Below are 26,949 nucleotides of genomic sequence, written 5' to 3'. Positions count from 1 at the left end.
TCTGTTTGCACATCTGTAAAATGGATTAATAGCAATTCTTTCCTAATAGCGTTGGAAGCCCCTCTGTGGTTCATTTGGGCCATGGTGATACGTCACAAACTCCTTTCCTTCCCCAGCCCTGACTTAATAAGGACTTGTGCCGACGTGAAGGGAGTGGCCACTTCGGTGCAATACTTTGGCCTCTTGAATCGAAGAACTGACTCATTTGAAAAGACCCTGATTCTGGGAAAGATTGAAGGCAGGAGGAGAAGGGGACGACAGAGGATGAGATGGTTGGATGGCATCACCAACTCGATGGACATGAGTTTGAGCAAGCTCTGCGAGTTGGTGATGGACAGGGAAGCCTGGTGTGCTGCAGTCCATGGAGTTGTAAGGAGTCGGACTCGACTGAACGACTGAACTGAACTGAACTGGAGGGAGTGACTGACCCCTCGGCTCCTGGCCCAGGGCCCCATGTGAGTAGGACTTGGCATTCTTCTCCTGTAAAGATACTCGCACTATTTATTTGGTTGTGAGGGATGCCAGTAGTTACAGCTTAGTTGTTAAGTTCCAGTCTAAGGGCTTTAGACAAATTACATTTAGGGTGACCCGATGAAAAGTGTTTTTTACTGTTTAGGAATAGTAATACTTTTTAAAAATTACTTTAAAACTTTTATTAATCTATTTTTAAAATAAACTAATAACAGAACTAGCTTTTATGAGAAAACCATATTTCCAAAAACAAATTTAACAAGAAGAGTAGCAATGTTTTACATTTTTGCAATTCTCTTTATTTTTTATGAGAAAAATAGGTGGATTTTCATATCTTCTGTTACCTGTGGTGATATATTATTTTGGTTGAACTAATGACAAAAACCCAGCCCCACAGTTATAATTAAGAAAGAAAAGATTAATAGACTTTACAGGTAGTGTTCACCTTTGATACTACACCCAAGTTCCGTATGTGATGGTTTCTTAAGGTTATTGCAGTGTACAACCTGAAACCATCTCAGAGTACCTTCTTACTCTATTTCATTAAAATTCTTCGGTTTGTCCTGTACTTTTTTGAGTCTTTTATCTATTCGTGGTTTTGTGAAATTGCGCATCCCTCGTTTGGAAAATACTAAATGACTGAATTTTGTAGATCTTTCAAATACATTGATTTCACAATACCTTTAAAAATCACATTTGTCAATACCATCATCCATCTCATCAGAAAAGTTCTATCTTTAATGACCTGAAGTCTTTAAGCACTAGGAACCTGTCAAGCTCTTAGTGATACAAATTTTCCAAAATTCTGATACTTTTTTTTTCTTTTTCTTTTGGACACAATGCATGGCCTGTGGATTACCAGGGATTGAACCATGCACCCTACAGTGGAAGTGTGGTGTCTTACCCACTGGACCATACTTGGTATAAGGTTTTAAGAAACCTTATAGTTTCTTAAAAGTGTATGTTTTGTCATTGGCAACAGATGCTGACAGTAACTTTCTTTGAGATGACAGTGCTCACTTCCAAAAGTTCTGCCAAATACCCAGATGTAACCAACTGTAGTTTCTCAGTTGTTCTTTTAAGAAAAGGGTGTTGTCCATAAACAAGTGCCTAATTTACCCGAGTTGCCAGGTAAAATGAATAACTTTTACTGTTTCATCAAGTACATTCTTAAGCAAAACTATCACTGTTTTTTTCTGTGAGTGAATGGCAATTAAGAATACAATAACTGGGAATTCCCTGGTGGTCCACTAGGTGGGACTCCTTGCTTTCACTGCTGAGCTTGGGTTCAATCCCTGGTTGGGGAACTAACATCCTGCAAGCCATGCAGCACAGTTTTTTAAAAAAAGAATACAGTAACTGCTTACAAACTTGGTACCACTGTTTTATGACCAAGGGGCCAGCAACTTTAACCAACATTCTTATCTATCCATTCTAAATGTAATAATTTGCATCTACTAGCCCCAAACTCCCAGTCAATCCCCCTCCCACTGCCCACCCTCAGCCCAGCAACCACAAATCTGTCCTATGAGTCTGTTTGTGTTTTGTAGATAGGTTCATATGTGCCATAGTTTAGATTCCACACGTAAGTGATATCATATGGTATTTGTCTTTCTCTTTCTGACTTACTTAGTATGATAATCTCTAATTGCATCCATGTTGTTGCATAAGGCATTATTTTTTATGGCTGAGTAGTATTCCATTGTATGTATAGATGTACTACATCATCTTTATCTATTTATCTGTTGATAGGCATTTGTTTCTATGTTTTGGCTGTTGTGAATAGTGCTGCTATGAACATAGGGGTGTATGTATCTTTTTAAATTATAGTTTTGTCTGGATATATGTCCAGGAGTGGAGTTGCTGGATCATATGGTAAGTCGACTTTTTTTCCGAGGAACCTCCATACTATTTTTCATAGTGGCTGCACCAACTTACATTCCCACCAAAAGTGTGGGAGGGTTCCTTTTTCTCCACACCCTCTCCAGCATTTGTTATTTGTAGACTTTTTAACGGCCATTCTGACCAGCACAAGGTGGTAACTTTTCATAGTTTTGATTTGCATTTCTCTAATAATTAGTGATGTTGAGCATATTTTTCACGTGCCTATTGCCATCTGTATTTCTTTTCTGGAGAAAAATCTCTTTAGGTCTGCCCATTTTTCAATTGGTTGTTTTCTGTTATCAAGTTGTAGACATATAATTATTGATAATACTTTCATGATCTAAGACACGTTTCTTTAGAAACAAACCAGCACTAAATCTGGTTCCTATATGTATCACATGGTGACTTTAATCATAATGATGATAATTATTAGCAGCTATGAAGCACTTATTTTAGGCAGAGACTCTAATGCTTTATCAGCTTGCGTAATCCTCATATGACCCATCCGTTACAGGTGAGGGAACAGAGGCACAGAGAGGTTCCTTGAACAGTGGCTTGTAATGAGGGTCACACAGCCAGGAAATGGCAGAGCCAGGAGTAAGTCTCAGCAGCCTGGTTGCATTGCCGGACTCTTGGCCAGCACATTCGGCTTTCATTAGGATGTGAAGAAGACACACGTGCTGACAAAGCAAGAGACTTTATTGGGAAGGGATGCCCAGGTGGAGAGCGGGCAGCTAAGGGAACCCAGGAGGACTGCTCTGCCATGTGGCTCTGTCTCAGGTTTTACAGTAATTGGGTTAGTTTCCAGGTTGTCTCTGGCCAATCATTCCAACTCAGGCTCCTTCCTGGTGGTGCTCACATCGCTCAGCCAAGATGGATTCCAACCAGAAGGATTCTGGGAGGTTGGTAGGACACGTGGACTGGAGTCTTCTCTCTCCTTTTGACCTTTCTCGAAGTCTTGTGATTGCTGGCAGCTTGTGAGTTCTGCACTCCTTACCAGGACCTCCTGGTCCTGGTAACTCGTGCAAGTGGTTACTCTGATGCCTGGCCAGGGTGGGTGGTTCAGTCAGTGGTTCCCCTAACAATACCAACCCCCAGCTGGTTGGTGACCCCTACCTTCCCTCCTACAACTTACTGTTTACATTAACATAACTAGTAAGTTTTATTGGCATGCCTTTATTATTCCAAAAGATTCCTGCCCAAGTAAATGGCTTGAGTTTTAGAGAAACTTCCACAAGCACCCATCAACTCTCCCATCTCATTTAAAGACAGCATCAACAATTTCAGCTGTAGTTTCCTCACCTTACAAAAATCGTTGCTGCTCCCACAAGTCCTGGACTACAGCGTCAGAACCGTCAAGCTATCCCATTCCTCTTCTGCATTGAAAAACCCGCCTTAAATCGAACTTCCAATTATCAGTAAATTCCAACCTTGTCTTCCGGGCTCTGTGCATACTGTCAAGGCGCTGAAGCTCTGTGGAGGTGTTCTCCCTTACCGCGGTAAGCAATAAACTACGTTTTCGTCTCATTAACAAATTTTGTTGCTGATATTTGGGGAGCCAGAATTCGAAGCAAATGAGAAATCCAGTGTTCCATAAGTTCTGTGTTAGGCAGCCGAGCCTAGGTTACTTTTATAGTTCCCATTTCTTAGTCTACCTTTTGTCTTCCTAAAAAAAAAAATGTTTTTTTTTTATTTTCGTAGCGCAAGCCTCGCTTTTCTCTTATAAGGCCGCATTTTTTTAAAAAATTTGCATTTACAGTTACTCAAAAATCTACCTGCTTGCATTATTTTCTTATGAGTTTTAAGAACTGAATGAATAAAACAGAAAGGAATTTGACAGGTCCAGCACCTGCGACTTTAAATCCGAACCCTCTCTACAGTCAAAACCCAAAACAGCTGGTGGGAAGCAGGGGCGAACTTCATTCTAGGAAATGTAGTCCAGGAGTTTCGTGAAATCTGAGGTGCTTCGTGGGGATTCTGGGAAGTGTAGTCCGGGAACTGTGTGTAGCCCAAGGCACTTCCGCTTTGGGAAGGCCAGGTTGGGGCCGAGATTGCTGCCCGGGAGGTGAGTTAACCCAGCGTCCCTGCAATCCTTGCCGGCCTCTGCGTGGAGCCAGCTGAGACCCGGCCCTCGCTCCTGGGGCAGGGATTCCTCGGCGATCGGCGGGGAGCAGGAGGGGGCCGCGGCGCTCCCCTGGAGTCGCAAATTGGGGGCGGGCTCGCGTCCTGCGTCGAGTTTGAGGGTCTCCCGCGCTCTCTGCTACCCCAGCCCTCCTCGAGGAACCAGAAGCCAGCTCTGTCGCTTTCTTGGGCAAATTATTGAGCGGCTTGTTTAATCTCTCAGCCTGTTTGCTGGGGTTAGTTCCTTCGCAGTGGTGGTCTTTTGAGGACTGAGATTATATTTGAAAAGATGAGAAACAGTGCTGAGTACGGTAAGATGTTGGATGTTACCATAAAGTCCACTAAACACTCAGGCGTCCTGTTGTTTGCGAAGTTCCTGCCAGCCGGGATGGGGGTCGGAGCTCCAGCTGCAGCCCCGCTGTCCTTTCCCTGGTCACTGACCGTGGGTTTGGTCCTGGAGTCCTGAACTCTTTCTGGACACTTGTTTAGGAAGGAAAGTTGTTTTCACCTGGATTCAGGGGAAAGTCCTCTGGTTTATCCCAGACAGAGAAATTATAACAACAGCGGAGTCTGGCTGATCGTTTCTCAAAAGCCGGTGAAGAGATCAGGTTGGTGGAAAGGAAAGTTTGCTCTATTTTGGATGCTGACAAGGAGGGGAACACGTGTCCAAAGACTGAGCACCCTCGGCCAGTCAGTGGGCAAGAGCTTTTATAGACAAGAGGGAGGAGGGGACGACCTGCAGTAACAGCACAGTCAGCTGTGACAGTCGTCTTGAAATTGGTCATCAGTGGTCTGACTAGCATCATCTTAGTTGTTTTAGGTACAGCTAATCTTCAGTTCCAGGGTTGGTTGGTTCCCATTTCTTTGAGGCCAGTCCTTGGAATGGCAGCCTATGTCAAGGCTACAGTCTGGTCATCCTGTAGTTAACTTCTTCCACCTGGTGGAGGTTTCAGTAGCTAGAAGACAGCGCACAGGATAGGGCTCAGAATATTATCTGTAGCTGCTGAGAAGGAACTAAAGGTCCCTGACTGTGCTTAATGACCAAACTATTATCATTTGGTCTCCTTGGACTGTTTTCCCTTTTTTTCTGCATGTTCTCATTTCTCTGATTAAACTTATTCTTTGGCTCAAGTTTTTCCACAGACAAAAGGCAGGCTGAGACTATGTGGGGGAGGGACCACAGGGTCTTGCTTCATTTCAAAATGATCCTGCTCACAGCTTTGCACAGTGCCCGCAGCCTAGCCAGGCCTTAATTTTAAAAAATGCCTAGTATTGTGTAACAACCCTGTGTCATTAATTTAAATGCAACATGATTTCTTAGTCTTAGGTTTTTATTAGTCATTGTTTACCTTCACGCATATTCTAGAAGAAACTTAGTTGAGTGACTCCAGCTTAACAACACATGCAAGTAGTTAAGCTTATTAAGGAGGAAAATTCCTTGACCATTTAACCTTCATTAACAACAGCACAAACCACCTGTGAGATCACTTGTCCGAATTAGATTTTTTTCTGAAAGTGAGTGAAACTCAAGAGCCATCATCTCTGAAGTCTGTGTTTCCTAAGAACCGTCTTCTGTGAAGTGGATTCACAAAGGAAGTTTTATGAGTCTTAAGGGGACCTGCTTGTCAGAAGCTGCAGGAAACAGGGAGTTAGGGCACTGTTATGTCCATTTATTTACAAGTAGACTGGATTGAGGTACAGAGAGATTAACAACCTGCTCAAGGTTTATGCGACTAGTAAGAAGAAAACAAGTAGAAATGCTGGAATTGGACCCCAGGCATTTTGGCCCCATTCAGTTGTTGGTACTGCCTGTCTGCATCTCATTTCCTCTGAGAGCCAGCCTCAGGAATACCCTGGGAGCTTATAAGAAACACTTAGGGTAGGGCTGTTTCCGGGTTGTTCGTGAACTCAGGCAGCTGGCCAAGGGGTCCGGGGGAACTGGAATCCAGTTCTGTTCTCACGGGGTTATGTTGTCACTGCGATTGCCGAGAGAAAGGGGACCCTCTTCCTGATCACATTTAGTCCCACATGCACCAGCCATCCCGGCAGCTGTGATCTCACTGTGGCTTTCTTTCCCTCCCCCAGTTTTGCCTTCCCAGAACTTGGCCTTTCCCCAGAAGGAAGAGGGAGAAAAAAAATGACCAAATTCCAGGTAAGTCAGACTTGCTTTTCTGTTTCTTAAAATGACATCTCATTTCACAAAGACTGGACATGTTTCTCTCTTGCTCAGGAAAGGTAAGAGGGAACCAAAGTCACCTGAGGAACTGTGTGACGGGCCCTTGCTTTTTATTTCCAAATAATGGTGTGGGAAAAAAAAATTTTTTTTTTTTAAATTTGGCTGTATCAGGGCTTAGTTGCGTCATGTGGGATATTTTGTAGCAGGACACAGACTCTAGTTGTGGCTCCCAGGCTTCAGTACTTGTGACCCGTGGGCTTAGCTGCACCACGACAGGTGGGATCTTAGTTCCCCCACCAGGGATCAAACTGGAGTCCCTTGCATGGAAGGTAGACTCTTAACCACTGGACCACTAGGGACGTCCCCCAAATTAATATTTTTAAAAAATAAAAAACACCTCCCACATTATAAACATGTTTACAAATCAGTTTTCATCTTCCCACATTCCTTTTCATTTGTATTTACATGTGTAGATTTGTGATGATAGTTTCAGTACCATTTTGGATTTTTAAAATTTAATTGTATAGCACCTACAACTTAAATGGTCACATCACTTTCCATAGTTTACCTAATATTTTCCCCTACTGTCCATATTAATGTGGTCTATGAATTTTGCTGGGCTTCCCTGGTGGCTCAGTGATAAAGAACCCACATGTAAGGCAGGAGACTTGGGTTCGATTCTTGGACAGGGAGAAGGAAATGGTAACCCACCCCAGTATTCTTGCCTGGAGAATCCCATGGACAGAGGAGCCTGGCGGGCAACAGTCCATGGGGTTGCAAAGAGCTGGACATGACTTTAGCAACTAAACAACAACGATGAATTTTACCATTTCAAAATGTTTACAGTGACAGTTTTCCTACATATAACCTTCCTTCCCTAACAGGAGTTCTGAGTGCTCTGCCATTTTCTTTCTAAAATTTTCAGAGCTCATTTTTCTCATGGGGAGCCTCAACTTGTGTGGCTAAAATGTCTAAAATATGGTTGGGTATAACAGAATCCAACTGATACTGAACTCAGAGAAAACAGTTTTGTTTTTAAACAAAAAGAACTAGAACTTTTTTTTCTTTTTCTTTGAGTTATTTATTTATTTGGCTGTGCTGGATCTTAGTTGGAACATGTGGGATCTAATTCCTTGACCAGGGATTAAACTGCGGCCCCCTGCATTGGGAGCATGGAGGCAGCCACTGAACCACCAGGGAAGTTCCAAGAAGGACTAGATTCTGTAACTCTAAATTACACGTGTATGTATTATAGTTAAGTGTCTGTTTTATTCATTGCCGTGTGAGTATGTTTTAGAGCTACACACGAGGTTGGGAAGTCTAGTAGCAGCAGGGACTTACCAGGCATTTACTCCATGGAGCAACTGTAAGGATATGTGTATGTGCTCAGTAGTGTCCGACTCTTTGCGACCCCATGGACAGTAGCTCCCCAGGCTCCTCTGTCCATGGAATTTTCCAGGCAAGAATACCAGAGTGGGTTGCCATTTTCTTCTCCAGGGGATCTCCCTGACCCAGGGATTGAACCCTGAGTCTCCTGCATTGACAGGCGGGTTCTTTACCATAGATGCCCTGTATAAAGATACAGCTGCATTTTAACAAACAGATTTGTGAGCTTTCAGTTTCCTATTAAAATCCACTCAGTCCCCAGCTGACACTAGAGTTTCCATTGCCTGGGCTAGGTCTTTTCAGGAGTTGGATGAGGGTAAATGGAGAGAGCCAGGAGAAGAGACTGCTGCATTCTGGTCCCTGAGGCCAAGTCGTGCAGACGCCTGGCAGGGCCTGTGGCTGGAGGACTCCAAAAATAACACTCCCCTCACGTCGTGCCTTTTCTTAGCACCTGTCTCTTCTTTGCCAGATGTGTCAACTAGTTGTTTAATACATCAGTGCTCAGGACTCCAGTCAGAACAAATGCCGAGATGAGCAAAGCCTTTAGATTAATGGTCTTATTTATTTATTTATGGCTCTGCTGGGTCTTTTTTGTTGCTGCCTGGTGGTGAACGGGCTTCTCATTGCTGTGGCTTCTCTTGTTGTGCAGCACGGCCTCTGGAGCTCAAGCTAAGTAGTTAGGGTGCAAGGGAATCTTCCTGGACCAGGAATCGAAACTGGGTCCCCTGCATTGGCAGACAGATTCTTTTTTTTTTTTTTTTTTCTTAAGTATTTTATTTTGTGCTGTGCTCAATTGCTCAGTCATGTCTGACTCTCTGCAGCCCTATGGTATTTTACTTTATTTATTGGCCTTTGCTGTGCTGGGTCTTTGGTGTGTTCAGGCTTTCTCTAGCTGTGGAGAGCAAGGGCTGCTCTCTGGTTTTGGTGCATGGGCTTCTCACTGCGGTGACATCTCTTGTTGCAGCGCAGGGGCTCTAGGCACGTGGGCTTAGGAGGTGTGGTGCATGGGCTTAGCTGCCCAGAAGCTTGTGGGATCCTCTTGGACCAGGGATGGAACTCCTGTCCCCCACCTTGGCAGGTGGATTCTTTTTTTTTTTTTCTTTTTAACTGAAGGATAATTGCTTTAGAGTATTGCACTTGGCAGGTGATTCTTAACCACTGGACCACCAGGGAAGTCCCCAGAGGTACATATTTTTTGATAGTGCGGTTGCCACTTCTTGGAACTTAACCTAAGGAAATATAACCAGACAAGTTGCCTGAGATCTATATGAAAATATGTATGTTTGTTTTTGCAGCATCATTAATAGGTTTAAATTCTTAGATATATGTATCATTTGGAATGAGTAAATATGTATTTTTCACTTGTGTGAATACCAGGCAGACACAAATAATGATAATAGGAATAGTGGTGGCTGACATTTGTTGAGTTTTTAATGACACGTGTCAGATACTATCCTAAATCTTTTGCATATTCTCTTTTAATCCCTTCAAGTACCCTATGGTGAGTTGCCTTTTTTTTTTTTAAGTAATTATTTATCTATTTGGCAGCACTGGGTCTTAGATGCAGCATGTGAGATCTAGTGCAGCATGTGGGATTGAACCTGGGCCCCCTCTATTGGGAGTTCTGACTTAGCCACTGGACCACTGGGGAAGTCCCTGATGATATGCTTTTGTGAAGATGAGGAGATTGAGGGATTGAGACGTTAGGTGACTTGTCCAAGATCATAAAGCTAGAAGTAGAGCCACAGAGTGTGAACTGAAGCGCTCAGTCTCCAAAACCTGTGTTTTCCACCTTGGCACCGAATGCTGCCCGGACAGATACGGCGCATCCCTGAGACAGAGTGAGCTACATACCTGCCTCCACTCGGGTGCTGTAGGCTGGTTAGATGGGCAGGCATTGACAAAATTGTGGTACTGCCCACTGAGAGAAGGAGATGGACTGTTACATACTGTTGGGAGCCAATGAACTCAACATTTCTTACAAAATGTGGCACTTTCAAATTGTAAAATGCCTGTATACCATGATTGAAGGACAACAATTCTAGAGACGTGACTATACGAAGGGCGCCTTGTTGCGTGCACGGAAGGTTTTAGAATTTTTCCTTTTCGTTCCTTCCTCCACCATCCCCCTAACACCCCCGTGTCTCTGGTGTGACTGTGGAAGGGGAAGAGGAGACCGTCTCCTAAAAGGAGGTTCAGGTCACTTAGAATCTGGAAGAGCTTCCCACGTGTCTCCTCCACCGTCTCCGTGCTGCCCTTCCCTCAAAGGCAGTTGGTCGGAGGACTGAGGCTACATGTGTTTGGTGTTGTAGGAGGCATTGACCTTCAAGGATGTGGCTGTGACTTTCACCGAGGAGGAGCTGGGGCTGCTGGACTTGGCCCAGAGGAAGCTGTACCGAGACGTGATGCTGGAGAACTTCCGGAACCTGCTGTCCGTGGGTGAGGATGGCTCCCTGTGACTTGGCATCACCCCCGTAGGGTTCCCTGCATCAGCACGGCTGACTTTTGGGGCCAGGTGATCTGTAGTGGAGACTCTCCTGAGCATTTTAGGATGTTTAGTAGTGTCCCTGGCCCTCTGGCTGCTACTTCAAGACTTTGGGACTCCTCAGAGACCAGTTTTCCAGTCCCTTTGGAAAACACAGAGACAAAATGTTCCTAGTCTTTGTTCCAAGGTAAACATTAGTCTTTTGTAAATGAATTGTGTGAACAGTCGAGCTTGACTGCACCTGGCTCCTTATTTCATATTATAGCTTGCTTTTTTTAAATCCCAAATTTAACCCTCTCTTTGAGACTTCCCCAGGTGGTCCAGTGGTTAAGAATTTGCCTTCCAATACAGGGGGTGCAGGTTTGATCCCTGGTTGGGGAGCTAAGATCCTACATGCCTTGTGGCCAAAAAAAAAAAAAAAACACACACAAAACCCTTTCATATTATCTTTTGTAAACTTGTGGGTCCTGAGCCATTGGGGCATCATGAAATTAGTAAATTGCATTGGCATTCTTACAATAATTTAGAATAAAGTAGCAACATCAGAGCCTCTCAGCAAGAATGGTGCAGGTTGTAGCAGTAACTGCAGTGCTTGCAGTAAGGAGTGTGGGAGTCTAAAAAGGATGTGATGACCACGGTGAGACACAGGTCATTCTAGCTTTTATTTCAGTAGTTTATGTGGGATAGTCACTAATGAGACTATGTGTATTTCTCATGGTGGGTCTGATGAAAAATGTTCATCATGGGATTGGAACTAGAATTGTTCAGAACTTTTCTCCTCCTTTTTTTCCTCAGGGCACCAGTCCTCCAAGCCAGACATGATATCCCAGTTGGAGAGAGAGGAGAAGCTCTGGACGACAGAGATCCAGCCCCAGAGAGGAGGGCGTTCAGGTGAGAACTGCGCGGCCGGGCCCGGTTACCCGCGCTCCAGACGTCTGTCTGGAGCATCTGTGTCTTCTCCACGCAGCAGCCAGAGGGGCTCTTTGAAAAGCTCGGTCACCTCACAGTCCGGCGCTTCAGCACCCCCCCAGCCCCCCACTCCACTCGGAATAAAGTCCGATGTGCTTAAGGGCCCGTTCACCCAGCCTTACCGCCCTGCGTTTCCCTGCTGTCACATCCCCCTCCCACGTCCTCTGTTCTCGCATCCGAGGTTTATGTTTCTACACGAGGACCGTTTCCTCTCTTTCCTCTGGCCGGAAGGCTGCTGGCCTGCAAACCTCCGACCCCTCATCCTCTGCTCAGAAGCTGTCTCACCCACAGCCTTCCCTTGCCCCTCCTTTTACTTTTAATTCATGTTTTTTGGCTGCGCTGTGGTGCTGCATGTGGGGGTCTTAGTTTCCTGACCAGGGATGGAACCCGAGCTCCCTGCAGTGGAAACAGAGTCTTAACCACTGGACCACCAGGGGGATCCTGAGATTCTGTATGAGTTTTAGGATGAGTTTTCCTATTTCCGTGTTGGGATGTTTGATAAGGATTGTGTTGAATCTGTAGATCCCTCTGGGGAGCACTGGCAAAGCAATATTAAATCCCCATCTGTGGACCAGTGTTCTGGAGCTTTCAGTGTACAAGCCTTTCACCTCCTTGGTTCATTCCTAAGTATTTTACTCTTTTTGATACTATTATAAATGGAATTTTTTCCTTTGTTTTCAAATTGTTCATTGAGTATAGAAATGCAGTTAATTTGGTTTTTTTTTAATTGCAGTATAGTTAAGTTACAGTGTTGTATTTTGTGTTGTAAATGAAGTGATTCAGATATACATACATACACATTCTTTTTTACATAATTCTTTTCCATTATGGTTTATCAGAGTGTATTAAATACAGTTCCCTGTGCTATATAGTAGGACTTTGTTTATCCATTCTGTATATAAAAGCTTTACCTACTAACCCAACTCCCAGTTCATCCCTCCGTCCCCCCCATGTCCCTTCACAGCCACCAGTCTGTGTCCATGTTGCTGTTTCATAGATACGTGCATTTGTGTCAGATTTCAGTTTTCACATAGAAATGACATCATAAGGTATTTGTCTTTCTCTTACTTCACTTAATAATCTCTGGTTGCATCCATGTTGCTGCAAGTGGCATTCATTCTTTTTATGGCTGAGTAGTATTCTATTATATATACATACGTACACACCACATCTTCTTTATCTGCTCATCTGTCGATGGCTATTCAGGTTGTTTCCATGTCTTGACTATTGTGACTAGTGCTGCTGTGAATATAGGGGTATGTGTGTCTTTTTAAATTATCGTTTTGGCTGAATATATGCCCAGGAGTGGGACTGCTGGAGCATATGGTAATTCCATTTTTAGTTTTCTGAGAAGCCTCCATACTGTTTTCTACAATGGCTAGAAATGCAACCTAATCTTTGTATGTTAACATTATACCCTGCTACTTTGCTGAATTCATTTATTGGTTTTAGCTATTTTTTCTGTGTGGAATCCATATTCCCAGCCAGGCAGGCAGTCATCTGACCCTCTCTGCCCCTCTCTCCGGCACTTAAACAATCCCATGGCCTCAGTGACGTTTTCTACATTTCAAATGTGACATTTATAGAAGTCACAGATTTTGCAGCTGGGTCGACAAGGAGGCTCTGTGTAGGAACAGAGAAGAAATTACAGAAATGAACTTTCTGCCATTCTGAGTAAGTTTAATTTGTGTAATTTGGTAATTTTATCGTTAGTATTACAAGAAGCACCTTGTGAATTCCCTGGTGGTCCAGTAGTTAGGACTGCATGCTTTCACTGCCAAGGGCCTGGGTTCATCCCCCTGTTCTGGGAACTAAGATCCCACAAACCTCGCAGTGCTACGAGGAAAAAAAAAGCACCTTATGCATTCAATCTCCTGACCACCTGGGTGGTTATCTCTTTTTCATGGGGTGAAACTTATGCTTTAGAAAATGTCACACAGCTTGTCAGTGGGTGAGTCAGGGCTTTTTAAAGCCTGTTTGCTCTTAGTAGAGGCACTGACGTAAAACTTGTTAGCATTTCCGTGGACCCCTAAGCTGCCCGTTTGCCATCTTCTGGCAAGTGCAGCATCTACTGCAGAAGTGGGAGAATCTCAACGTATAACACAGAAAATTAGTTCATTCTAAAATTGTGAATGTGATTAAGATAATCATATACAAAAGCACCAACCTGAGGGTATACGTGATAAAAATGAGTTCCGTTTTAACACCTATCATCTTTTTTTTAACCCCACTAGAGAATTTCTATTATGTCTGTCTGATTTCTTTCATCAGTGTCTTACAGTTTTCAGAGTACAGATCTTTTTCCTCGTTAAGTTTTTTATTCCTAGATACTTTATTCTTTTTGATGCAGTGGTAAATGGGATTTTTCCCTTAATTTCTCTTTCTGATCTTTTGTTGTTAGTGTGGTAGGAATGCAGGAGATTTCTGTTGTGTTAATTTTGTCTCCTGCAACTTGACCGAATTCATTGACGAATTCTAATAGTTTTCTGGTAGCGTCTTTAGGATTTTCTGTGTATAGCATGAAGTCATCTTAAGTCAGGTGGCCTCCTTAGTGATCTTCTGTACCTGCGTTTTCAGCTTCTCCAGAAGTGTTAACCAGGTGCAGGACGTGGTGCTGGCCACAGCAGACAGCACCTCGCTCAGCTGGGAGGTAATCAAGGGCCATCCTGTTAGGCGGGCTTCCCAGGTGGCTCAGTGGTAAAGAATCTCCCTGCTAAGCAGGAGATGTGGGTTCAATTCTTGGGTCGGGAAGATCCCCTGGAAGAGGAAATGGCAACCCACTCCAATATTCTTGCCTGGGAAACCCCACGGACAAAGAGTCAGACAAGATTAAGCAGCTAAACAACAACAATCCTATTAGCAACAGCCTTGACCAGAAGGTCCATACATTTCTCTGGGCAGTTAGTGTCGTAGCAACGGAATCTGCAGTCTCTGCAAGAGTTAAGGTTTCTAGTCACAGCCTCACTTATAATCAACTCTTAATTGGGAAAGTAGGGCCCTGCCAACGGAAGCAGATCCTGAATCAGGAAAAGCCTCCCGGTAGGCCCTTTCTTTACTTCCCTGGCGGCTCAGACGGTAAAGCGTATGCCTACAACACGGGAGACCCAGGTTCAATCCCTGGGTCGGGAAGATCTGGAGAAGGGAATGGCAACCCACTCCAGTATTCTTGCCCCACCCTCCCAAAAAAAGGGGCTCAAAGAAATATATGACTCCTGGTGGCTCAGATGGTAAAGCGTCTGTCTACAATGCGGGAGACCTGGGTTTGATCCCTGGGCCGGGAAGATTCCCTGGAGAAGGAAATGGCAACCCACTCCAGTATTCTTACCTAGAAAATCCCATGGACGGAGGAGCCTGGTGCAGGCTACTATCCATGGGGCTGCAAAGAGTCGGACACGACTGAGCGACTTCAAGTCCAGAATGGCAGTCCAGGCCCTTTCTAGAGCAGGTAGGGGGCATGGTTATGTAACTGATTGGCATCACCCAGCTGTGCGCTACCATTGAGGCATCCACAGGCCTGAGGATGATGCTGAAAGCCCTCTTCTCTTCACCCCAGAGAAGAGAAGCCTTGTCAGGGCACAGACTACCTCTGTGAAGACGGCACTGTTAGTGGATTCTGTTTGTTATCATTCAAACCAGGGGTCTGTTAACTTTTAAGGTTAGGAGAAAATCTATTCTGAATTTCAGACATTACCCCCTTAGCTGTGGCCTGAGAGATGCAAGTGAGGGTATAATCTCCCCAGGTCAACGCCGGAGTAAAGAACAGGATTCACGCTTAGTTAAAGCCTGGGTCCGGCGTCCTGGGCTAAGGCAGGTGTCAGCTACCCCGCGCCCAGGTCACTGTGGTTGGGAGATCCCCAGCATACCTTCTAGTTTCCCCGAAGCGTCAGTGGACAAGCGCACTTGGTGAGGTCCTTTCTGAAGGGGCTTGAGGGCTGCTTTCCTTCTTTCTGACTCCAGATCAGGAGGTGGGAGAAAATTGGAAGCATTAATTTGAATCAGAGGTAGATATTTGAGGAAACTAGAAAAATTCAGGATCCAGGCCAGTTTACAGATATATGAAAAAAGCTCCAAGACAATTAGCAGGAGTAGAATCTAATAGCTACAAAGGTAAAACCTTTTTTTTCCCCCCTCTATAATTACTCCCCTGCCTTTTCTTTAACCAGAGATGATTGCAGTAAAGCTCATTTGTGTTAAACTTGGCCCAACTGTTTATGTAAGTACAGCAGGAAAGGTGACCGATCACATTAAATCTCTTCTAAGATTGCTTTCCTGGAAGCTTGAAAGCCAGGTACTGGCTCAGTTGCTCCAAGCAGTTCCTGAAGCTGTGTGGGCACATCCGAGTCTACACCTGTCTCTCAAATACGACATTCCAGTCAAGCCTGGGTAAACGGTGGTGTTTCGATTTGTGTCCTGTCACAAAAACAGATTCTTACTGAATTTATGTGAACAGATATAGTGTCAGGAAAATAAGAATAGTCACTGAGACTTCCTGAATTCTGGAAGGATCAGTTAAGGTTAAAAAATAGATGTCTCGGGGCTAGATGTCCAGTGGCTAAGCCTCTGTGCTCTCTATGCAGGGGGCTGGAATTTAATCCCTGATCAGCGAACTAGATGCCACATGCTGCAAGTAAAAGCTCACATGCCACAAAGAAGACCTGGTACAACCAAAGAAATAAGTAAACTTTTTTTTTTTTTTAAAGTAGATGTCTCATCTGTGCTAACAAAAGTATATTGTACCATATTGTTGTAAGTCATAGGTAACCTAAGAGAAGAAAAGGTCTCTCTAAATCTGGCCAAACAAAAAACATCAGAGCATCTTCCTCAGTCTCTGTTGCCCCGTAATTAACACTTAATTCTACTTGAATCTGTTTTTTCCATTAATTCTTTCAACCTTGCCTGATGATTGAGGTCAACAGGGCAGTGATCCTTCCAAGAAGTTCGTAGTGTTTTCATGTGATTTGCCTGGTTGATGTGGGTGCCTCGATCATTAGAGACTGGAAGGTGCACCCCAAGCAGGAAACACATTCTTTAACAGTTTCTTTGCCACCATGAGGGCGCTTGTGGCCGGGAAAGCCTTTACCACCTGGAAGACATCCCACCTGGTGACCCACAGTGAGCGGCCCTTGAATGAATCCCTGCTGCTGAGTGTTCAGATGATCCACAAAGAGCAGGTCTGAGGCCTCTAGGGACAAAGATGGTTTTACTTTTTCTTTTAAATTTTTTAAATTGAGGTAATTAACATTAATTTCAGGTGTACAACATATGGAATCAACATTTGTATACATGACAAAATGATCACCGTGAGTCTAGTTAACATCCATCACCACATATACTTAGAATTTTTTTTTCTTGTGATGAAAACTTTCAAGGTCTCCTGTCTTAAGGTCTCCTCTCAGTGACTTTCAAATATGCAGTACAATATTATAACTATAGTCACCAGGCTGTACAGAGTCTTGACCTAAAGGTTTTTCCTAAACACGCTGTGGTGGGTGAAGGAATGCAAACACCAACAATGGGATTTTCCAGGGAGCTGGAGAGAGCCGAGCGGCCAGCTTGGGTTTCCTGGAGCCCTGACTATCCCTTGAATTGTTTGCGCATCTCAGTCTGACTCAGGAGCCGGCTGTTGCCAGGTGACAAGGACATCTGGCATTGAGGGGTCACTGTCTACAAAAGCAGAGTGGACTTTGTCCACACACCACAGTGTACATTTGCTGCTGCTTCCACGTGAAAGTCAGCGAGGGCACTTCCCTGAGATGGGTTCAGTCCTTTCAGTCTGAGCCTCAGTTTTGATGACAGACAACATTTATAACATTTCATGCCAGGACACGTGACACAAATTCAGGAATACTTTCAACACATACCAGCAGTTCCCAGAAATGGCGAGAAAGACCGTGAACTCAGAATGGTTCTCCTGACGCCATGCCTGTGTTTCTTATTGTCCCAGAACACCATCGGAAGTTCTGCTTGGGGATCTTGTTGCTGCTACTGATCTGATACGAGACAGAATTCAATGGAGTAAATGTGAAGATCTAAGTGGACTTATTCATCAATTCATGAAGCATCCTGGGCTTGTTATGAATAATAAGACAGCCATTTCACCCTTAGGGCTCTGAAGCCATTTCAGGAACAGGGGCCAAAATATTAGAACAAAGTAAAAAACCAAATATTAGAACAAAAGACACTCCCATTGCTCTTTCCCCTTCGGAGCCATGAGCCAGGAACCATGGAAGATGATACATTATAAATCACAATTCACCTTTATAGCATGTAGTATATAGGAATTGTATGTCTTCTTTTTCAGAAGTGTTTTTTTTGATGTTATATGATAGTTAATTCCATTTTCCGGTTATTTGCTTCTATTGTATTACATCTGAATAGATTTTTGTACAATCCTGTAGCCAGCAACTTTCCCATATTCACCTATTCTGAATGCATTTTTGTACATTCCTAAAGATTTTTATGCCGATTCATAACTTTTGCAAATATATTCTTTTCCTTCCCTTCCCAATCTGTATGCCTCTTGTTTCCTTCTGACTGAATGCAGGTAGAGATTTTAGGGGAGTCTGCTTCCACATAATATAGTTAGTGAAACAGGTATATTAACAGTCACTTTTGTTGGGGGTGGGGTGCTCATCTACTTTGTTCATCTTTGTCCTTTTCTCATTCTTTTGGGTAAATCACATGTGTTGGTGTCACACTTCCTTGTCTGTCTTGGCTTCTAGCGGCTGTTTTTCAGTCCAGACCCTCCATCTCACCCATGTCTGCATCCACCAAGGATATGGGCACACCTCACTCTCAACTGATCCCAAATAGCCCATTTTTTTAATTTAATTTTTTTCTACTCCCCTGCCATACCTTTTTAAAATTTGGCTTTTTCTTCATTGGATGTTCTCTCAGTTTCTGTAGACCTTTGTTTTTCAGAACTCTGATGAAGGCATTTCCCCCAGTGTCTAGTTGCTTACTGAATGTTCCAAAGGCGGGATCAAGGGCTTGGAGCTGCTTGGCCCACCATGTTGGTGATGTCATGCTCTCCTTCCTTAATGCCTTATTCTTTCCCTTTCAGGAGGCAGGAAACATGAGATGGGAACTTTTCAGGACACAGGAGTGAGGTGCCTTTCACTGGGAGAGCTTTCCTGCTGGCAGATCAGACACGTTGTGAGCAAATCAACCAAAAGCCAAAACTCTGTGATAAATACTCAAGAGAAGAGTTCCCAGTCCCCCAAACAACATAATTCCCCTGCAGGAGTATCTGCCCAGGCTTCCATGGAAGGCAGCTGTTTTGTGACTCTTATAGAAGGTCATTCTGATATTATTGAAAATCAAGAATTTCCAGCTGGGAGAGCTCCCAATTCCTGGAGTAAACTCTGTCTGAGCGGGACACAGAATTACCAGAGGGGTTGTCAGCTGATTCCCATGAAGAACAAGATCTGTATGTTTGCTCCATGTGTTGACTTTTTCGCATGTATCTCCCCTCACCACGACGACCACACAGTGCCCCAAAGAGAGAAGGCTCAGGGCACCAGAGAGTGTGGTAAAGACCTCCTCAAGGCATCACCACTAGCCCAGCGAAGCATCCTTGAGGCTGGACCAAAAGCCTACCCGTGTAAAGAGGGTGAGAGAGGACTCGGTGACCGCGCCAGCCTGGAGCTTCATCAGCGGCTACACGTGGGCGGGAAGTCTCCGACCCACAGGACGCCCAAGAAGGACCCGGCTCACGGCTCAGCGTGCCCCACTTCACCGGGCGCCCTCCCGGGGTCGAAGCGCTACTGGTGCCGCGAGTGCGGGAAGGGCTTCAGCCAGAGCTCCAACCTGCAGACCCACCAGCGAGTCCACACCGGGGAGAAGCCCTACTCGTGCCACGAGTGCGGGAAGAGCTTCAACCAGACCTCGCACCTGTACGCCCACCTGCCCATTCACACCGGGGAGAAGCCCTACCGCTGCGAGAGCTGCGGCAAGGGCTTCAGCCGCAGCACCGACCTCAACATCCACTGCAGGGTCCACACCGGCGAGAAGCCCTACAAGTGCGAGGCGTGCGGCAAGGGCTTCACGCAGAGGTCCCACCTGCAGGCCCACGAGAGGATCCACACGGGCGAGAAGCCCTACAGGTGCACGGACTGCGGGAAGCGCTTCAGCTGCAGCTCCAACCTCCACACGCACCAGCGGGTGCACACAGAGGAGAAGCCCTACAAGTGCGAGGAGTGCGGCAAGCGCTTCAGCCTGAGCTTCAACCTGCACAGCCACCGGCGCGTGCACACGGGCGAGAAGCCCTACAAGTGCCAGGAGTGCGGCAAGGGCTTCAGCTCCGCCTCCAGCTTCCAGAGCCACCAGCGCGTGCACACGGGCGAGAAGCCCTTCCGCTGCGGCGAGTGCGGGAAGGGCTTCAGCCAGAGCTCCTACTTCCAGGCCCACCAGCGCGTGCACACCGGGGAGAAGCCCTACAAGTGCGAGGTGTGTGGCAAGCGCTTCAACTGGAGCCTGAACCTCCACAACCACCAGCGCGTGCACACGGGCGAGAAGCCCTACAAGTGCGAGGAGTGCGGCAAGGGCTTCAGCCAGGCCTCCAACCTCCAGGCGCACCAGAGCGTCCACACCGGCGAGAAGCCGTTCAAGTGCGCCGCGTGTCAGAAGCGGTTCAGCCAGGCCTCGCACCTGCAGGCGCATCAGAGAGTCCACACCGGGGAGAAACCCTTCAAGTGCGGTACCTGCGGCAAGGCCTTCAGCCAGAGGTCGAACCTTCAAGTCCACCAGATCATCCACACGGGCGAGAAGCCCTTCAAGTGCGAGGAGTGCGGGAAGGAGTTCAGCTGGAGCGCGGGGCTCAGCGCCCACCAGCGGGTGCACACGGGAGAGAAACCCTACACGTGCCAGCAGTGTGGGAAGGGCTTCAGCCAGGCCTCGCACTTCCACACGCACCAGAGGGTCCACACGGGGGAGAGGCCCTACATATGTGACGTATGTTGTAAGGGCTTCAGCCAGAGGTCGCATCTTGTCTACCACCAGAGGGTCCACGCCGGAGGGAATCTATAGGGGTAGGGGGTGTGGAACTCGCCTCAGCAAGAACCCACCTCTTCACCTCTGTTGGAAAAGTCCTGTCCTGGGGATCGTGGGAGGTTCCTGTGGGCCTTGGAAGCTCCGGGGCATCTTCCTGGGAAAGAAGTTGTAGAAAAGGCAGTGTTTGAAAGTTTCAGCTGGGAGGTGACCTCTTTGTAGAGAATGTATTCTATAAATATGGTCAGTGATTGATTACTCCAGAGCCCTGAATACCCTCTCAAGATGTGACAGGAGAAGAACCATTGCCCTTTTCCCAGGAGAGAAGGCTTATACATGAAGGTTATGGGCAGGGCTTGAACTAACAGAAGCATAGTGCAGACAGTCATTGTCAGCCGAAGGTGCCCTCCACACAGAGCGGAGTGGTGACTGTTGGTCACCACTGTGTCTCTGCCGTGTAGAACTGTGTTTGGCTTCTAATAGGTCCCCGGCGATTACTGAACCAAGTAGAGAAAAACCCTCTAATTAGGACGAATATTTGAAAATTTTGGTCCAAAATAATTCCCTCCCCTAAATTTGTAACAACATACTCAAGAGGAATCCTGCAAGTCGCCTTAATCAGATTGATTTCAGGAAACATTCATTGACACACAGAATCACGTTAATACTGCCACCCACAACAGTACCGATTTGGACGAGGCTTGTGAATGGCCACCAGCCTCCATCCAGCTTCAGTCGTATGTATAGAATTACCCATTGTGTGCAGTGTAATATTTAGTATCATTAGCTTGTATTTTATACACCAACAGAGACTTTTTACTAGTCTAATAACATATTACAATTTATATGATTGGAAATTTTGTACCCTAACTTCTTATGGTAGGGTTTTACTGTAACTGAAAGTGTTAAAAGCAGTTACTAGTGACAAAAAGTTTCTTAGTAAACTTGAATTGTTAATAATTGGTTTCTTTGCATTGTTTCCATTCAGGTCCTGGTCACAGTGTCTTTTCTACGCATGATCCTTTATCCACACTTCTTTAGGCAGTGGGTTTGGCAGAAACCAAGGATATTGTTTGTCACATTCCACCCAGTTGTCCCCTCCCTAAAAATGGGGTGGGGTAGACACGAACGCTTTTGGATTTTGAGATTTCATGTACATAGCATTCTGTGTTCAAGGATTGGACGTCTTAGTAAAAGGGAACATTCACTGGCTAATAGATATCAAAATACTCTGCCCTGGCAAATCCTAGCAGTGGGGGTCTTGCTTACACAAAGGAAGATTGTCTCACTCGTTCCAGGGGCTTCCCTGGTGGCTCAGTGGTCGAGAATCCACCTGCCAACACAGGAGATGCGGGTTCAGTCCCTGAGTCAGGAAGATCCCCTGGAGGAGGAAATGGCAACCCACTCCAGTATTCTTGCCTGGGAAATCCCATGGACAGAGGAGATGGGGTCACAGATTTGGATGCAACTGAGCATGCAAGGAAAATTGTACATAAAGATGCTTATACTGATTTTAAAAAGGGGGGGCGCCAAAATACTTACATAAATATATTCTAATAATAAACAGCCATGGAAAATATGTTACAGGTTGTGATGACAGGAAAAGAAATGTTCATGAGAAAAGTAGGTGAGAGTCTTCCTGGTGTAGTCCAGGTCGTTACAGGATGCATACACCTAATGATGTGGTGCACATGGAGGTGTGCCTAATCGTGTGATCATGTGCACAGAGGTGTGCCTAACCATGTGGTCATGTGCACAGAGGTGTACCTAACCGCATGGTCATGTGCACGGGGATGACAGGTGGAGATACTGATTAATATGCTACCTGGTTTACTCCAGCAGAGGTTGGGATGGATTCTCTTTACCTGTTTGAAAAATTATTTTATAGTAACCATTACCCATTTTAGCAAAGCAGTGAAACTGGGACAACAAAATTACTGAATGAAAATCCCTTACAGCTGAATCTTAACTGCTTTATCTCATGGCATGTAAACCTGTGTCACGGATGTACACAGAAGGGTGTTCACCGTTCACATCACTGGTAACAGCACACGCTGCATTCATCTGTGGCTTATCCATTCGGTGGAATATGATATGGCATCCAATGGGAAAAGGTAGATTCACAGTTACTGACATTAGTAGGTATGCAGAATATCCTGAGGAAAGTGGCCACAGAGACAGAATTTTGTATGGAATAAGTTTCACATAATGCCCTCCCTTTAAAGGTAACTAGGTCATATACATATCATACATATATGTCATAATATAGATAAATCAGATACCTAAGGGCATTATTCTACATTTGTAATTTTTTGAAATGTTTTTAGAGTATTTTAGTTCATTCTAAACACTCAGAAGAAAAATAGAAATCTCAAATATACTTTTTGAGTAATGTGACTACAAGCAAACCTATTTACCTAATAGCTGAACTGAGAACCCAGGCAGCCTTGGCCTGTCTTTACAAATCTGTGTGGCCTCCAGCATGACCACATCACAGTAACTGAACAGTACAAGGTGCTGAGAGTCTGCTGAGAAAAATCGGCGGAAGCACTATGGCCTTTGCTGATCTGACCATGGAAGTAACAATGTCAGTCAGTCTGTTGAGACAGTCACAAAAGCCAGCCAGGAGTAAGGGGTGGGGATATGGACCCCACCTGAGGTGAGGAATGTCAAAGAATCTGCACACATAATAAGACTATCATACATTGCTACAACGTTTTCTAATCTACAGTTTATTCAAATTCTAGTTATCCCTATATATATACACACACATATACATATATGTATGTATAACATTTTCCCCCTATTTCCAGATCTAAAGATGTGTCATAACCTGCATTTGATTGTCATGTCTTTTAGTCTTTAAATCTGGATCAGTTCCACAGCCTTTCTCTGTCTTCCATCGAACTGGTCTTTTTGAAGAGCACAGGCTAGTTATTTTATAGGACGCTCCTAACTGGGGCTTTGAGTCCTCATAGTTAGATTCACGTTAAACATTTGTCATGTGAGTGTTATGAGTGATGCATGGTTCCCAGTGCATTAGAACAGGAAACAATGCATCTGTTTCATTAGTGATGGTGACTTCAGTCACTCGGATACACTGATAACTACTAGATTTCTTCAGCATGAAATTGCTGTTTGCCTTTGAAATTAATAACTAATCTGTGGGGAAATCTTTGGGGCTGTGTAACAACAACTCTCATAACCCTCACCTGCAGTCTTTGCATTCATGAATATTCTTCTCAGAATCAGTTATCACTGTGATGATGGCAAAAGGATGACTTTCTTACTCTATCATCCCTTTTACATTTAGCAGTTGGCTCTCTGCCATGAGAAGAGCTTTCCCCTCTCCCCCATGTCTCTCCCTCAATATAAATCCTTGTTTTCTGGCATGGTAGGATCCTGGGTTTATCTTACTGTGTGCTGGAGCCACAGACTTTACAGAACCCCGAGTCCTCGGAGTGGGGAAACCACTCGTTGTTCTCACTGTTACTAGGGTAGCAGTCCTTCGTGTGTATGTGTGTAAATGCTGACACCTTCCATTTCAAGTAAGTCTTTCCAGCCTTTCCCTATTCCATATTGACTTCTTTCTCCAATAGTCAGAAATAGGCTCCCAGTCATCAGTCTGTTTACTCATTTGTTCCGTCCTCCAAAACGCAGCTCTGCTGGAGAAGGGATAGGCTACCCACTCCAGTATTCTTGGGCTTCCCTTGTGGCTCAGCTGGTCAAGAATCCTGCAATGGGGGAGACCTGTGTTCAATCCCTGGGTTGGGAAGATCCTCTGGAGAAGGGAAAGGCTACCCACTCCAGTATTCTGTCCTGGAGAATTCCATGGACTGTATAGTCCATAGGGTCGCAAAGAGTCAGACACGACTGAGCGACTTTCACTTTCCAAAACACAGTAAGTCCCTTTAGAATTCCTAAACAAGGTCACTGTAAAAAAACACACCTGATTGTGTGGCAAGGCAGATGCTTAACCACTGGACCACCAGGGAAGTCCCTCTTCAGATATTTAAAGTGGGCTATTTACTGCCTTGGAATTACACAGTAAGTGCTTTTCAATGTTCCATATTCTTCATGAAATTAATCTTTAATGACTGCGTTATATTCCTTCGGGTAGGTAGACCATAGGAATGGAAAGACTATAATACATGGTGGAAACTGGGTGGATTTACAAAAGCTGGCAAAGACCCTGATGCTGGGAAAGACTGAAGGCAAAAGGAGAAGAGGGTGGCAGAGGATGAGATGGTTAGATAGCATCACTGACTCAATACTCCTGCATCTGAGCAAACTCTGGAGATAGCGAAGGACAGGGGAGCCTAGTGTGCTGCAGTCCATGGTTTGCAAAGAGCTGGACGCAATTTAGTGACTGAACAGCAACAAAAGCTGGGTGGCTTATAAAACGATATTTGTTTCATTCTTATATTTTTCTTTATATCAAAAATATGCCAGGAATTATATAAAATAGAGTTAGTATAGACATTTGGGGTCAGAAAGTTTATAGCAGAGCTCTGTAGTTGATGTGGTTGCTTTAAGATGGACAATTTACTAATTATGATATATGTATTTATAAATACTTACATCATATTAATGTATACTAATAATATGTATATTAATGTATGTGCTGTGCTTAGTCGCTCAGTTGTGTCCGACTCTTTGTGACCCCGTGGACTGTAGCTCACCAGGTTCCTCTCTGTCCATGGGATTTTCCAGGCAAGAACACTGGACTGGGTTGCCATGCCCTCCTCCAGGGGATCTTCCTGACCCAGGGATCGAACTCAGGTCTCCCGCATTGCAGGCGGATTCTTTACCATCAGAGCCGCCAGGGAAGCCCAAGAATACTGGAGTGGGTAACCTATCCCTTCTCCAGGGGAACTTCCTGACCCAGGAATCAAACCAGGGTCTCCTGCATTGCAGGCGGATTCTTTACCCCCTGAGTTACCCAGGAAGCCCATATTAATGTATACTAATAATTAATATGTAATCTTATTTATACTATATATTTCTGCTATAAATGAGGCATTCTTAATAAATATTCTGAAATTTCAGTGAAGTTAATTCCCCCGCCCCTAAGGACTCTCTCTCTTTCAAGTGGTCTCCTGTGTTCTCTCTCACAGTCCTTGTCCCACTAGGCTTGGACATGGGATGGGTGTCTTATTCACTTCTCCTTCCAAACTGTCTTCTGAAATTCCAGTTCCCACCCCTCCAGCATTCATTTTCACGTCAAACTACCCACCATGCCTTCTCCATACAGCCACCTACCAATCTGTTCATGCTTCCTTGAAGGTTTTATCTCCAGAACCGGTTTCACTCCTCCAGCCACGCTATTTGAAGATTCACACACCCACTTCCAAAGCCCTCAGTCCCTCCACCCTTCTGCTCCCAGGGCTCTTGTCTTCCACAGTGCCGCAGACCCTGCCTCCACGGCGACACCTCACTGCCAGTCCCCCGAAGCCCCTCTAGCATCTCAAGTTCAAATGCTTCCTCCGCTCTGCAATCACCCACTCTGCTCTCCCCAGCTCATCCCCGCTTTGTCCTCACTCTAATAACTGAGTGCACAAGGACCCGAAGCCTGCTGCTGTCAGCTCCTTCACTCTCCTTGAGCGCTTTCTGTCTTCTTTGCCATTCAAGGTGTTTGCTCCTGCGTCTAGAAAAGGGTGGGCTTCCGTTTCTGTCCCGCTGTCCAGAGCTGTCTCTCATGTCAGCCTCTAGTACTGGGGAACACTGAGTTTATTTTCTCCACTTGTTATAGAAGACGCAAGCAAGAGCTAGGAATTTGGGTTAGGAATACATGGGGGATGAAGCTGTCTATAGTGTGTGGTTCAGATAGGCTGTGACCGAAATGAATTCTAAGCATACCAGCTCCAACTCCAATTTTTGTCTTCCACTTAAAGAACATGGCTGTTCTGGTGAGAATAGGGCTATTATGGTAATAACACCAATGCTCTTGGGATCTTTAAAAAATAATATCTGAGTTTGGAGACTGAGCAATTGTCAGAACAAGTTATCTGTGAAGCATCTCACGAGCCGTCATGATGTAGCTGGAAAACATTTGAGGGATACACTGCTTACCGGGATAGACATACATGTAAATGAGTAACCATATATGAAGGACGTGATGAGACAAGAGAAGATTTTAAATATGCTGAAGTTCAGAGGAAGTTCTTATTGTACCAAAACTCCAATGGATAGCAAGTATTAATTCTATACCAAATATTTTAAATTAAAAAAAATATTTAAACTATACAAAAGCAATGGCGAGTGAACAAAACTGGTACATCCTACTTATCCTATCCTGGGACTAGGTCAATACTGAGAAGGAAATGACAGGATCAGTTTTCTGCTTTTTATGGCTTTCACCCTGAGGGCAAGTCCCAGTCAAATCTAGGGCAGCTAAAATTTTAGACTGTATCCTGGACATTATCATCTGGAAAACTATAAAAGAGTTCAAGGCCTGTACAACTGCTGC

General features: G+C 44.9%; 1 protein-coding gene across 6 annotated transcripts; it reads left to right on the top strand.

Moving 5' to 3' along the window:
• Nucleotides 1-295: 295 nt before the first annotated feature.
• On the top strand, nt 296-24,253 carry ZNF235 (zinc finger protein 235). 6 transcript variants are annotated; one of them, XR_006263251.1, is made up of 6 exons: nt 4,340-4,420; nt 6,562-6,628; nt 10,351-10,477; nt 11,319-11,414; nt 18,556-22,209; nt 22,242-24,251. XR_006263251.1 is itself a non-coding variant. In XM_043435266.1 (5 exons), the coding sequence occupies exons 2-5, from the start codon at nt 6,614-6,616 to the stop codon at nt 20,517-20,519; spliced, it is 2,202 nt and encodes a 733-aa protein (XP_043291201.1). In that variant the 5' UTR covers nt 296-455; nt 6,562-6,613; the 3' UTR covers nt 20,520-24,252. The 6 variants fall into 6 exon arrangements, 5 of the variants coding, with proteins under 5 accessions (XP_043291201.1, XP_043291204.1, XP_043291200.1 ...); XM_043435266.1 differs by lacking the exon at nt 4,340-4,420 and adding an exon at nt 296-455 and having other exon boundaries at nt 18,556-24,252; XM_043435265.1 differs by having other exon boundaries at nt 18,556-24,251.
• The last annotated feature ends 2,696 nt before the right edge of the window (nt 24,254-26,949 follow it).

The sequence above is a fragment of the Cervus canadensis genome, chromosome 18 (genome assembly GCF_019320065.1).
Source record: "Cervus canadensis isolate Bull #8, Minnesota chromosome 18, ASM1932006v1, whole genome shotgun sequence".
NCBI classification, from domain to species: Eukaryota; Metazoa; Chordata; class Mammalia; order Artiodactyla; family Cervidae; genus Cervus; species Cervus canadensis.
This window is presented reverse-complemented; position numbering and strand designations above follow the sequence as displayed.

Bases quoted from the DNA above. Each gene is read 5' to 3' on its own strand.
- ZNF235 (XM_043435266.1), top strand. The intron at 10,478-11,318 runs GTGAGGATGGCT...TTTTTTCCTCAG, and splicing joins CCGGAACCTGCTGTCCGTGG to GGCACCAGTCCTCCAAGCCA. The intron at 11,415-18,555 runs GTGAGAACTGCG...TTTCCCTTTCAG, and splicing joins CCAGAGAGGAGGGCGTTCAG to GAGGCAGGAAACATGAGATG.